Genomic DNA, 14,546 nt, shown 5'->3' on the forward strand with positions numbered 1-14,546 from the left:
CCCTGCAGCCCCTCCAAGCCTGGCACAGGCCCTAAGAGCTGGCTCCGGGGACTACCCCGGTGCTGTCTCAGGCGCCAATACACACAAGGGGAAGGAATGCATGCAGAAGTCATCTCGTTTTGGAAGGGCAGAAAGTCCTCCCAAGAAGGGGAAGGAGCAAGAGGAAGGCAAGGCAGCCTACCCCAAGGTAGGGCCATCCCAGGGAACAGGAGGCTGTTGGAAAGGAGAGCAGAGAGAAAAGCAGCAGCAAGCAGGTGATCCCCATCCCTGGGCGAGCTGCGAGCCATGGGACAAGATTGCAGCTGTCCTCCAGGCGAGCACATTGTCAGCTGGCTGCTGCGCTGCTGGGATAGCAGCTGCGGGAGCCTGGCAGCAGAGGGCAGGGAAGCCAAGCAGCTGGGATCCTTCTCTGGGGAAGGGGGCACTGAGAAAGCGCTTGCAAACGGGGCACAAGCCCTCAGCCTCTGGAGGCGGCGCCTGGCAGGCGTGAAGGAAAGGGATCCCTTCAAGGAAGATGCTGTGGGCTTGCTGAGGCTCAAAGAACAGATGCTGCTGGCTGCTACCAGTGTGCTGCAGCAGCGGCAAGAGAGAGCAAACCGTGGTGGTTTTCCTCAGCTGGGCAGCTGAGCTCCAGCACAAGCGCTCTCTCCCTGCCCCTCCTCCAACGCCAAGGGGAGAAAAGAGGCTGGAAAGGGCTCAAGGGCTGCCAGAAGGACAGGGAGATCACTCCACAAGGAGCGTCACGGGCAAAGCAGGCTCAGCACAGCCTGTTCCAGTCCAGCCCGGGGCCTGCTCCTGCGGGGGCTCTCCACAGGCCGCGGTCTCCTCCAGGCCACAGCCACCTGCTCCACCGGGGGCTCCTCCAGCCACAGGGGGGCTGCAGCGTGGAGATCTGCTCCACGGGGGACCCATGGGCTGCAGGGGGACAGCCTGCTCCACCAAGGGCCTCTCCCTGCACAGGCCGCCAGGGAACTGCTGCTGTGAGCCTGGAGCACCTCCTGCTGCACGGCCCTTGGGGGCTGCACAGAGCTTTCCCACTCCTCCCTGAGCCAGAGGCTGCTGGGCAGCAACTTTTGTTCCCTTTCTTAGATGCAAGATCCCTTCTTAAATTCAGTCCAGCCAAGTAGGAAAAGTAAATGTGGACAGCTGTACCTTGGCAAAGAAGATAGTAGGGGACAAGGAGGTTTAGCAGTCAAGATGGAAGGTGATGCCATGAGGCTTACAGGCTAGTAATGTTCTAGTGAAACCCAGCCTTCCTAAAGAAACCTGCCTGACTACTTCACGTGAATAACAGACTCTGTTCAGCTATTTCCTAACATAGAAAGGGTGCTGACTGCTTCTTCAGAGTAACATGGTAGTGATACTGCTGAAATAGTTGTGGTTCAGACGTAGATCTGATTTCTCCTAAGCACGCTGAATTCACAGCTGTTGATCCTCCAGAGGAGGCTTTGCAATTGAACACCTGGAGAATAGGTAAATTTCCCGCTGTTGTTCTCCTCTCCTCTTGTTTTGTTTTGTTTGTTGTTTTTTTTTTCCTAGTAGCATAGGCTTAAGACTCTGAAGAAACGGGCTGCTTTTTTTCATTTCCAACACTGGCTGTTCCTCCTGTAGAGATTATATCAAACAGTCTTGAAGTGCTTGATGACTTACCAGTCTGCAGATTTATTATCAAACCAAAAAAAACCCCGACTTGGTAGACTATTTTTTTCTTACTTTTGAATGACTACTAGGAAGAAGGTTGTTCCGGCATCAAGAAAGTCACGTGGAATGTAATAAAATTCACTGAACCAGTAAATAAAAACTATATTTTTCTATTAGTTCCATTGTTTCAACTCTTCTGACGCTTATGGATGGCACAGATAACAGAGGGGAGATCGTGGTAATCGGAGCTACCAACAGACTGGATTCTATAGATCCTGCTTTACGAAGACCAGGACGCTTTGGCAGAGAGTTCCTCTTCAACTTGCCAAATAAAGAGGTGAGAACTTAAATTGAATGTTAGTGCTACCATGGCAAAGTCCAACTTTATAGGAAAAAAAAATAATTGACAACTTGAACAAAAGAGTGATATGTGGAGACACTGCAAAGTTGTACCTGTTTGCTTAATTATTTAGTCCACTTGGGCGTTTTCATCATGAAGTTGTGTTTTTGGTCTCAATCCTTCACTTCTGAATGAATAGGGGACGTGTTTGCATTTGATTGTGCCCCGGATCGGTGGTAGTAGTTTGAGTCATAATTATTTTCTTCTTTATAGTAATTGTAGCAAATTGAAGCATTGTGCCAGAAGTGCTTTCTGTGCATTTACTGACTGAAAAGCAAATGTGATGAAGTAATGAGACTGTCACAATGAAAGCTTGCTAAGTTTTAGAGAAGTTTTTTGGACAACAAAGAAATGTTTCTGGATAAATTTTTCATTACAGTATTTTCCTCTGGGTCATTAGGTCTCGTAGTTTGGAAACTTGTTATTGAAGCTATAAATGCCTTTTCTTTCATTGTAGGTTCCTAGAAAAAGTTCAGTATAACAAATAAGAAATATTCAATTTCCTGGTTGAAAATGCAGAGTGTATATTAAATAACTGTAAAATACTTGAAAGTTGAGCAAGTAAGAAAAGCGTATTAATAGATGAGGGGTTTTCAGGGAGGACTGTTTGTTTGTTTGTTTGTTTGTTTGTTTGCTTTTTGGTTTGTTTGTTTCTTGTTGGTATTTTTAAGGAAAACTTGGGACAAGCTAAAACGCAATGATTTTGCTTCCAGGCTAGAAAAGAAATTTTCAAGATTCATACTCGTGACTGGACCCCTAAGCCACCGGACATGTTGCTTGATGAACTAGCTGAGAAATGCATTGGTAAGACTGAAACCAAAATGGATTCTTGCTTGTGAGCAAGTTGTAAAGAACCTTAGCTTGTACCAGGCAGTACCCAAGCTCTTGTGCCTTGCTGCACAACTAGTCAACGAGGCAGCTGGCACGCCTTCATAGCAATCAGAGTTAGATGCTTTCATCTATTTACTCTTTGTTGTCGTTCTTTTTGTTGTCTGAGAACGTTAAATGGTTCTGGGGCATCTTCCTCAAGAGTATAGTTTTTGATGAGGAGTCTGCTTCAGCTGCATAAGCGCAGGATATCAGGCAGTGAGCAACATGAAACTTCCCTGCAGAGCGGTAGCACTTTGAATTCCCTGTTAACCTGTTTGGTTTTGGCATTACAAATTGTTTAAATGTTGCATGTTGTAAACCTGGGCCTTGACTGATGTAATGTTTGATTTTTGTTTGTTAGGATACTGTGGTGCAGATATCAAATCTTTATGTACTGAAGCTGCGCTGTGCTCTCTACGTCGATGCTCTCCTCAGATTTATGCAAGTAGGGAGAAGTTGCTACTAGACGTTAATTCTATTAAAATAAAAGCAAAGGACTTTTTCATGGCTCTGAAGAAGGTTGTTCCGGCATCAAACAGGATCGTGGCTTCACCCGGACAAGCACTATCACCCATTTTCAAGCCACTTTTTAAAAGATCAGGAGCGAATATTTTACAAGTTGTGCAGAAGATCTTCCCGCATGCACCGCTCGCACTAAAGGAGGACCGACAGCAAGGTATAACCACAGCATCCACTTCTTTATAATTCTGCTAAAGCAAAAACTTGTGGTTTGTGCAATCAACTTAAACCTTTCAGACATAATGATGGTAGAATTTTATTATTTGCATGTGCATGTCTTTCTTTTGGGCATGTCTGGAAGATAACGCATAGGTTTTATTCTGGATTCGAAACTGAAATGCCAAATGGAAGCCCTGAATGACTCAATACACAGTAAAGGACGATGCGTTCTCTACTGAAGCATCCTGCTTCTGACGGCAGCTAAGATAATTAGCATTTGTAGAGGTTGACTTGAGGTTTGAAGTATAAGGCACCTATTTTTCTTTAAAAAATCAAAACTCAGATATTTGGAGGGGAAGCATTTCTAGGTCAATGTTTCTAATTCCTTTCTGAAGAATGTCGGGACCAGGATACAAGTATAACTGGTCTAAGCTAAATATTGTTTTAGCTATCATCGTTTTTAACCAGTCTCCTAATTTAAATGTTTGTAGATCGTACTATACATGTGCATGTGAGATCAATTAGCACTGATATTTACTAGATGAATGGAATTCTGTGGCCATCACATCCTTAATCCCCGTGCTTTCATTGTGGGAACCTCCTCCAGAAAGAAATGGTCTTGTTTTTTTTTTTTTGTTTGTTTGTTTGTTTGTTTGTTTTTAGCTATTTAGCAACTGCGGAAATTGTTTGTAATCTCCTTTATTCTAAGGGGGAGAAAAAAATCACCAAGAGTAGCGTACCTTATACGTACACATCAGTGGGACTTAGTACAGCTTTGTAGGGCCTTGTGCCATCTCCTTAGATCTGTGGTGGGATGAACTCTAGGAAATAGCTTTCAGTGTGTGCTCTCAAATGAAGAAAGGGTTTTGGCACTGATTTAGAAGCTGTATTCATGTAAGAGAACGAGACAAAGGCTATTCAGGAAAGTTAACAAACCTCTTTTGTCTTTCAGACCATTTAAATCCTATTTTACAAGATGATACGTTCGACAGTGATGACGATGCATCCTTGGTTTCTGGAGATGAATTAAAAGAGGGAATGCCTGACGGACCAGAGAAAAAAACGCCTCTGTTTCAGCAGGTAAAGAAAGATAGATCCCTGTTATGTTTAGATTCTCAGGACTGCTGAGTCTTTGTAAACAGTTCCAGCTGTTAAAAGTGCGAGGGGTGGTAGACGAAGGGGTAACATCAAGTTTGTGTGTTGAAGGGGTGCTTGGTATTCACAAGGAGAAAGGGTGAAGGGACTAAAGTGGTAATGAAGTTGCTCTGAATGACCAAATTGAAAAGCCCAGGCTTCTCTTCCTAAGCCAAAGTGATCCGTAGACTACCAGAACACGTTGACTTAATCCATGGCATTCTTTGAAAGACTCAAGACCACATAAATGTCCTGTCTGTCCTTTTAGCTAAAAATACCCCAACTTTATGGGTTTGTGTTGCCACCTTTTGCCCTTCTGTTTTCCAGGATTCTTAAACCAATGGTGAATTATGTAGCAGAAAGAAAACTGAGAAATGGCTTGTTAAAACACCTTGAGAAAAATCTGAATGGTGTCTTTATTTGTTAAGCCACCAAGTTGTGTTAATCTTGTGGTATTTTAGTATGGAAGTCATGCAAGCCCACTGTTGGAAAGTTAGATCATGTTGTCACAGCTGGATCAGTTATTTTTCTCAGTTTCTATTGCTGTGCTGTCCAGAAGATTTTCTGTCCTCTAGAGCAAGGCTAAGTCTCTAGCATCTTTGATTTAAGCCAGCAAAGATACAGCCTGATTGTAGTGGGGAAACAAATGCTCCTCACAAATTTATTTCCTAGTAGTAAAGCAAGATTGCAGGGATATTAATTTGCAGTCTTGGTTCAGTAAAGAATAGGAAACACAAGGGAAGAAGATGAAACAATTGGAATGACTGAATAACTTAACTGGAAATCTTACGTGTATTTAATGTACCTCTACCATTTGGATTATTTGGGGATGGAAAAGTAAGTCTATAGGAAAATTACTTGGAACATCTGTGTGTGTCTATTCAGCACCTCATTTATAAACTTGTTTTCTTTACTCTTGTTCTAGGAGTGCTTTCTGTGAACCAACATCACGCCGGCCCCGTCTGCTAATAGTAGGAAAAGAAGGGTACGGCCAGGTTTCTTACGTGGCACCCGTGGTGTTGCACGCTTTGGAGAAGTTTCCTGTTCACACCCTGGACCTTTCTGTTCTGCTTACAAACGTTGCACCGCCAGAAGAGATCTGCAGACAGGTACCTTTTTTCTTTTTATTCTCATCGGATTCACTGACTGTATGTAAAGGATCAATCGAGTTGCAAGTAAGGTGAGCAAAATTCATTGGTAATGGAGGTGGCGTTGTTTTAATGTGCTGGGATGTTTGCTTCTGTCTGAAAATCCCCTTTTCTTTTAGACAAAACCACAAACAATCTGGATGTTGTACATGTCCACATTTTCCATACCCAATTTTACAGTGATGATGTTGCTAGCAGCTCAGGAAGCTGGGCGGTGTTGCTAATAAACATCTCTTTGTGGAAAGAAATGCTGCTCATCTCCCTGGGATCCAGAAAGTAGTTCTCATTGCCTCCGAAGACTGTGTGCTCCCAGTAGATGGCTCTGTATCAGACTGCATGTCGGCTACTTTTTGTAGCCTTCTTCTAAATTGTATTAGTAAGGCAACCAAGGTTTGGGGCTTCTGTTTATTTTGTTTTCACGCGGACATACACAACTTGTGCCGTTGCAGTATGTGCAATAAAAGCATTAACATTCACTAAACACTTCATTTGCACGCTGATGTGGTTTTAACTAGAAAAACTAAACAGATCTGGTGTTTTTACTTTTAGGCAGGAAATCCATTTTATTGTTTGGCATCACTACCTTTAAATATTTTTACCTTTAGTGGGAACATTTGAGAGCCATACAAGTAAGGACAGACATGTTACACGACTGAATACTGATGTGTCCCATAAGAGGGACATTTCCTTTCTTTGTTATGCGATGATTGTGGCTGTGGCCATATAGCTACGGTGTCTAGCCACTGCCTGAATATATCCTTCCCATCTTCTGACTAGAGTTCTTCGAATACTGGTAATCTGAAAGGGTGCACAGAGAAATTCCTTATGTGAAAGGATGCTTGCCACTCTGTTCACATAGTTTCCTTTCATGGGGCAGTCAGGTGGCTATGTAGCTATGTATTAACAGGTTATTCTACGTGTTTTAGTTTTCTTACCCAAGCTTTCCTTTTCACTAGCTGATCCGAAATGCTCAGAAGACAGCACCAAGCATAATTTATGTCCCAGATATCCATTTATGGTGGGACAACGTTGGACCTGCCTTGAAACTTACTTTTCTAACTCTAACTCTTCCAGCATTTTCGCCTGTTTTGCTGCTTGCTACGTCTGATGTACGTCACTCAGATCTCCCAGAAGAGGTATTTGTCAATACTTTTCTTACTATTTCTTCAGTGTCTTGTAATTTATGAATGCTTTCAGCATCAAAATGCTGCGCTTTCTTAAATGCCTACTGTTATTACTCAGGCACCCTAACAAATCACTTAAAATTTGCTTAGAGAAAAAGAATACTGTGAAAGCATCTGCTTAAGGTTTTTTCTGAGTCAAGCAAGTGACTTTCACCCCCTTCTCATGCATGCAAATAATAAATTAATACAATAATTCTGGTGGCTACAAAGTGGTTCAGTCAAGAATATGCAGTGCTTAAAATGACAAGAAGATGTTTTTACTGAAGAGATTTCTTCTGACAGTCTGCCATTCCATGCTATGTTGGGTAAACTGCTAATAATGCAATTTAGTAGAGAATTGAAACAGTTTGATTAAAAAAAAAAAAAAATCAGTTTCTTTCTTCATATAGGCCAAAGCTTTCCAAGCTGGAAAGCTGAGTTCCAATTTCTGCTCAAGTAACTTTGGAATGGAATTCTAGTTGTATTCCTAAATAAACTGTAGTAAAAGTACATGCAGAACTTCATTGACTTCTGAGAGTTTACATTAAGGGAAGGTGCCCAAAACAGGAACACGCTGTTCTCATTCCGATTATTTTGTCTCAGTTACTGGGGGAAGAGAACAGGTCTTACCTAGATGTGTTTATTATCAACTGCTTTGAAAGTGCTTGAGTTCCCACAGAAGTTTTTGTACAGGTTCTAAATTCCTTCTAAAATAAGTAGTGAAATTCCTTACCTACCTTTTAATACTAGAAATTGAAAATGGAGGAAGATGTAGAGGTACTAGCTACTTCAGACACCTTTTGGTAGAGAAATAAAAACTCAGCAAAAAGCCCTCACTTGTCTGCTGAAGCCTTTCTCTTCCCTCTATAGCCATAAAGGTTCTAAGTAAAGGATGCAGCAGGGCCAGTAAATACAAAGGAAGCGATGTTGGATGTGGTGAAAGCCATTACTTTATCAGTGTAGCGTACAATCCCTTCACCAAGATTTAATTCTACAGGTGATTCTTAAAGGTGATATTTGAATTTGCCATGCCAGCCTGTGAAAATGTAGCCATTTAAGGCCAGGAAGATAACTTTTTTCAGTTTGTGTTCTTCAGGTTATTATTCATTTTAAAAGGTACTCATCTTTTTGGAATAGAAGATGAGTTTTTGTGGCCTTAAATCTGAAATGTCTTTCCTCCTTCTGCTTTAGATCCAAAAATTATTTAATAAGGAATTTGGAGAAGTGTGCAATATTGAGTTGCCTGGTAGGGCAGAGAGAGCAGCTTTTTTTGAGGACCTAATTCTAAATCAAGTGGCTAAGCCTCCTGTAAAGAAAACAGGTGAGGAGGATATAAGAAGTACATCTAAAACTTTCCTATCGAAGTTACTAGCTCTTTGGGATTTGCTTTGGTGGTCATTTTCTGTCAGTAATTTTGTCATATGCTTGTATTTGAGTACTGTAAATTGGCTAATTTTTCCTGGTTAATTGAAGTTGATCGGACATTGGAAGTCCTGCCTGTAGCACCACCAGCTGAGCCTCAGAAGCCACAAGAGGAAGAAGTAGGGATGCTGGAGGAGGAAGAGGAGGATGCCTTGCGTGAACTTAGAATTTTCTTGAGGGACGTTACTCACAGACTTGCCACTGACAGACGTTTCAGGGAATTTGCAAAGCCCGTTGACCCACAGAAGGTAAACTAGTGCTGATCTGTGTGTGTCTGTAACTTCTCAGCGTTCGTATTTCTCAGCGTTTTGGGGAAGGTTCAACTTTGTTTTTAGGGCTGCACTATTAGGATTTTGCAAGAAGCAGAGGCAGTGCTTTTACTTCTGCTGACTCTCAGATGTCTCTTATCGGATTATTCGCTGAAAGCCCTGGTTTCATTCTAAGAAGCCAGTCCAAATGCCAACACAGTCTGTTCGTGAAAAGGCTTTGATATGTAGGCATGTCACAGCACTGAAAAGCACAGAGATCTTTCCTTATAATTACAAACAGTACTTACAGGACTACTTTAATGAAGTCTAAAGCCCTTTATTGGACTGTCAGTTCCTGTGGGAACAGGAATAGGAGCAGCAGTTTGTAAAAATAAGTTTTGAGATCCTGTTCTCTGTTTCATCTGGAACTCCTCAAGAGGAATCAACCATAAGTGCAGTGTGTTTTCTTTTTCCTCCAATAGGCTGCTTAGATCCCTTTTTCTCCTTAATTGATTAGATAAGCCTAAACTAGGGGCGTATATTTCAAAGACAGGTGTAACTTGACTATACCTGCGGATCAGCAAAGGCCTCTTCACGTGGGCATCCACTGGCTTTTCTTCCCCTTTTCTCCTAGGTTCTTGAGCTGTGAAAAATCTAGACAGATACGTATGTCTTCATCTGAACTAGTCATTAGGCTCCTCTTATGGTCTGAGGGAAGAAATCAGCACCTCTGGGCCCAGTTATCTCATTCTAAAGTAGATGCCTGCAATAGGTACTTCACAGGTGCAATTCATGCACCTTTTCCTCAATGTCGACAGCAAAAAGAATGTTGGATGGCTTACTCAGCTTTCACTGTTGTGATTTTCTGAAGCAAAGTGAAATGAATCTCCCACCCTCAGTGTTTCTTCTGTACCATGCACGTGCTTCTGACCTCCCTACTTCTTATTGTCCTCTCCTAGCAGCTCTAATGCCAGTTGAAAGAGCCCTTCCATTTTTGAGAAGCAAACTGGTTAATTTCAGCATCTTCTGATGCATCGCAAATGTTCAGGGTTTTTAGGAAGTCGTTTATTTAAAGTTTTCAGAGTAATTTTGGTAGACAGTGTGCAAGGTTAAGAAAACCTCTGAATGCTTGTATTTGATCTGCAGGTACCTGACTATGCCACAAGGATTAAAGAGCCGATGGATCTTTCAACAGGTCTGACTCAAATTGACTCGTGCCAGTACCCCGCTGCAGGAGACTATCTGAAGGACATCGATCTAATCTGTAACAATGCCTTAGAGTACTACCCAGATCAAAGATCTACAAGTGAGGATGTGCTTTTTAGCCCTAGTTTAAAAAATCTGTCAAACGTATAGATGGATAAATGCTGTGTGCGGACAATAGACTTTGGATGGATTCGATGATTTTGGACATCCACAGAGAACATCTCTTACCACATTGTAAATATTTTATCATTTTGCTACTTGGGCATGGAATTGTGATATAAATGTTCCCAAGGAACTAGTGCTTTTGTTTTAATTAACTTCTATGTTGATATGCTGAAAATATTCACTGAGATAACCTTTCGGAACCAACCTATGAAGAAAGCAATTTTTTTCTGTGATCAAAACAGTTTCATTGGTTGGTAGACAACATTCAGTTAAAGTCTGTAAAATTTCAGATTGTCACAGAGCCTATGTTTTGCAAGACACTGCATATTCAATGGTGAGGAACAAAATGGATACAGAGTTTGGACGACTTTGTGAACAAATTAAAGAATCTCGTGAGAAAAGAGGTACGTGCTTTAACGCTAAGGATTTTAAGACTTGTCTCTGCATTTGTAACTGAAAATGCACAACGAAGATCTTTGGTATCTATTCTTTAATGCAAGGTCGCACCTCTCCAGCATGTGCTCCATGTGACAACTCCAAGTCACCACAGCAGAACCCTGCTACTGAAGACAACAAACCAGATGAAGAGAGTAATGAAAATGAGGCGATGACAGCGGCACCTGTAGATGCCAGTACACCCATTTCTAATGGTAAGTTGCATTTTATTCAGCTGCTCTTGTCATTCATACCTTCTCTGTCCTTGAGGCGCAACAGGTGTCTCTGATGCCTGGCTCTTTATGCCAGAGGTATTTTGTTTTCAAATTTACTTCAAAATGTGAGAGAGAAATCCAGAGGTCATCCATTCAATATAGTTATGAATTAAAGTTCAAAGAAAGTTGGTTTACAATATAAAAAACAAAAAACAAAAAACAAAATAAAACAAAACAAACAAACAAAAACTTTGACGGCCCAATTGCCATTTAGTCGCCCCTAAACTGCTAATTCTTGAGGTAAAAAATGTTGTGGATGGCAGTTTCTGAATACTTAACTAGTTTTTAATTATGCAAAATGGTATTTTTACCCCCACTCCACCCCTCCCTTCCCCAAATGCTAAAATCTTAGCTCCCTCATACTGTGATTTCCAGTTGAAGGAGGGAAGTCTAACTAGTGAGAGTGGGAATTTTGCCATGGACTCCACCCATATCCTTTTGCAATACTATATGAATATTACGAATGTTGGGCAAAACCACAAAGTTTGTTTTTTCACAAAAGGTTTACCGAATCAGGAAGCATACGAGGTATAAGTCTTCACGTTTTTTCTCCTTTGAATATTCCCTTAAAATTGTCTCATTAATTAATCTCTTCCAAACATGTATTTAGCTTTTGAAGTCTTCAGCTTGATACCAGACTCGAAGAAGAGCTTATTTCCAGAGGCTTTTATGATGTTCATCTGTATTAGTTCATGCAGTAAGACAGTGACTTTATCAAATAACCTCACGTTGTATTAATACTGCCAATCCAAAGTAAGAATCCTCAGCATGTAAAATCCTGAAAGTGACTGTTTAGTGAATGAAATTCCATAGCAGTGTGTGTGGTTTGTTTGCTTGTTTTTAATCTTAATAGCAAACTGACCCCATTAACTTTCAACTCTTTTCTCAGCATATGTAGGCAGTGGTAGCTCAGTTCCTTTGTTTTCCTTGTCAGTCAAGTAAGATGAAGATAATGGATTTTGAAGAAAGAATTCTTTTGGAATATAAAAAATAATAAAAAATAATGTTTTGGATTACTTTTTTATGCTGTCTCTTTGTAGGTGCGTCAGAAAGAAAGTGCAGAAGGAACAACTGTGCGCATGCTGCAGCAAAGCGAAGAAGGAGTTCTCAATTCGATACAGAGAACAGAGTACCAACAGATGACCAAAACGATAGTGATGAAGAAGAGTTTGTGGACAAACATGTTTCTGACATATGTCAAGTAAAACTTAACACTGAAAAGGAAAGTGCTAAGCTTTGTGGATATTCCCCACCAAGATGGGGAACTATAACTAATGAAAATCCAAGTTCAAATGGTAAGGGAGAAGTCCAACGGATCCTTTAGCACCTTATTCTTGCTGAGGAGGATTGCACTATTTATTAGCTTTAGCCTTCAATTTCACTCTATTTTTTCTGTTACAGCTCTCAAAAGTCACCACACAGTTTATTCCGTAATGATGTTGCTCCTCTAATTGTGCAAGCCAAGCCCGCATGTTTCTGTAGGTGCTGTTTTTTTGATTCTGAAGTCTGTTTTTTTCTAATGGTACCTAACTGAAAGCCAGCAGTCACTGACATTCTTTTATTGTACGAGGTGCTTTCCAATAACGAGCAGCTTAGGTGAAAAAGCTGCACTTCAAGATGCGTGGATCCAGAGTAACATGTGGAATAGGAGACTTAAGCCCTAATGTTGTACTCTAAGATGTGTTCCCTAACCTGAATTGGCAACATGACTATTTTTTTCCACTATTAAGCTTTTCATTAGTGCTTTTGGTTTGTTTGTGGGTATTTTTGTTTGCTTTTTTTGTCTTAGTTTCTAATTTTTGTAGAGCAGTGACTTTAGCTGGAAAGAAGGGAGAAGCCAAGTATTTCTCAGTGAAGACGATAACAATTCTGTCTCTGTATTTGTAGAAAGAGACTGTTTGGCAGGTACAGGATACTTCACTGAGACTGTATTCTAGATAAACAGAAAACCTGACTGAAGAAATCTGTGTCCTTCCAGATTCCTGGGCATTTCAAGCGGTGACTCCTGAACGTTCTTGGGAAGAAGACCAACAACAGATAAGTGATGAGAACACTGTACAAGTCCCTACGGAGACAGACTACATAGTTATTGTGGATCGCTATGAGCTCAAAGTATGTCTAATTTCAGCTTTTTTTTAATGCTCAAATAGGACATATTCCTGCGTCATGTAAAATTGCAAATTAAGCCCATTGTTAACCAATGCCAATTAAAACAATTAATTGGAAGGACATACAGATAGTGAAATAATTCAGCCTGTAATGCACTGTGACTGTTTAGTTTCCACACCTCATGGAGATTTCTGTAGGCTACCATTTGCTTCTGGTTATCTGTAGTTTAGGAGACAGATTCTTTGCCTAATTTTTAAGACAAAAGGCCTTGCTGAATTTTAAAATACCACACTGACAACCTGCTAGTACTATTATGGATATCATTTTAATGATTCATAATTCTTATGATGGGTTTGAGGGCTTTTATTTGGGGATTTTTTTTCATGCTTTGATGTATTAAGAACCTGAAAAGGATCTTTATTTCTTGCAGTGATGATATTAAACCTGAAGTTAGCAGGTTGACGTAAACTAGCTAGCCATGGAGAAGTGACTACTTTTCTGAAATTCCTTGAAAGTGCAGTATTAGAATTTCTTATATTGTGTGTGTGTGTGTGTATATATATATATATATATATATATATATATATATACATGAAGGAGGCAGAGTTTGCTGATAAGATGATAAGCAGCATTATTTCCAGGGGGCAGTAGTATTTCCATTTGGTATGGCTGCTCCCTAAAGCTACATGCTTGCAGGCTCACACAGGTAATGGACAGCTGTGGCAGTGGAAGAAGGTGCTGCCACTAGCTTGTCACTGTTGCTGTGCCAGAGATTATCATGTCTGCATCTTTGGTAATAGAAATGACTGTGTGAGAGAGAGGTGATTGCTACAAGCAGTCGCTTTGCTATTTACCCACCCCTGAATTTAAAGGTAGGATTGAGCAAACTAATCCACCTTTGCTCTGGGCGTTTGAGCAATCTGTTCTGCCAGCAGAGTTGTAGGCATGGCACACGTGGGTAAAGGTAATCACCTAAGGGTGCTTCCTTTTCCAGCTGGCACAGCTGTATCTACAAGATCTGCAGCCTTTTTACAGTGCCCCACGCTGCTGCAATGCTTCTCTAATGAAATGCAACAGTGGCTTTGCTGTGGCAGCAGCTGTCCTACAAAGAGGATCGTGTCATTCCCTGCTGCTTTGGGAGCAGTCGACTTACAATTACAACCACTGATGTGATAGATTGGTTAGTAGTAAAAGATTGTCCGAAATTTCAGCCTTTCCTTTCTCTGAAATATGAAAAATTAACTCATTTTCCCTGCTGAAATCTCATGGGATATTTAATCTGTTCTCTGAAGTGTCACATTTTATTTAATAGCGTAAGAAAAAGTAGGCTCTCACTTGTATTGTTACTGTTCAACCTCCGAAAACATATAGAGCGTATTCAAAGGATCTGGTACTATTCTAAAGTTGTTGTTTTGCTCCATTGTTGTCTTCAGAAATTGTTATGCTTTGTCACTGAGATAACGAAGGGATTTGACATTTATCACCTGGAAAAAGTATATGGCGTCATTAATCAGTGTATTTACAACCAGAGAGAAGACTACGACAAAACCGATTTGGTGAAGGTAATTTTTGTTTTGAATTCTAGCACTTTCTGTCACTGTTACGCAGTATTTGTGTGTTCTGGGGTATCGTGGTTGTTTAGCATTGCTCTT

The 14,546-nt window shown here is 40.9% G+C and overlaps 1 protein-coding gene across 1 annotated transcript; it reads left to right on the forward strand.

Moving 5' to 3' along the window:
- The first annotated feature begins 514 nt into the window (after positions 1-514).
- LOC140003354 (ATPase family AAA domain-containing protein 2-like) lies at positions 515-14,446 on the forward strand. Its single transcript, XM_072043100.1, has 13 exons — positions 515-519; positions 1,819-1,978; positions 2,755-2,845; positions 3,273-3,580; positions 5,635-5,832; positions 6,828-7,007; positions 8,226-8,355; positions 8,508-8,704; positions 9,851-10,010; positions 10,345-10,725; positions 11,826-12,080; positions 12,187-12,897; positions 14,328-14,446. The coding sequence occupies exons 1-10, from the start codon at positions 515-517 to the stop codon at positions 10,530-10,532; spliced, it is 1,617 nt and encodes a 538-aa protein (XP_071899201.1). The 3' UTR covers positions 10,533-10,725; positions 11,826-12,080; positions 12,187-12,897; positions 14,328-14,446.
- Positions 14,447-14,546: the final 100 nt, after the last annotated feature.

This window comes from Anas platyrhynchos, chromosome 10, assembly GCF_047663525.1.
Source record: "Anas platyrhynchos isolate ZD024472 breed Pekin duck chromosome 10, IASCAAS_PekinDuck_T2T, whole genome shotgun sequence".
Taxonomy (NCBI): Eukaryota; Metazoa; Chordata; class Aves; order Anseriformes; family Anatidae; genus Anas; species Anas platyrhynchos.

What these genes read in the sequence shown, in the direction of transcription:
- LOC140003354 (XM_072043100.1), top strand. An exon ending in TCGCACTAAAGGAGGACCGA is followed by an intron (nt 3,581 to 5,634) that starts CAGCAAGGTATA and finishes ACTTGTTTTCTT; the next exon opens with TACTCTTGTTCTAGGAGTGC. An exon ending in CAGAAGAGATCTGCAGACAG is followed by an intron (nt 5,833 to 6,827) that starts GTACCTTTTTTC and finishes CCTTTTCACTAG; the next exon opens with CTGATCCGAAATGCTCAGAA.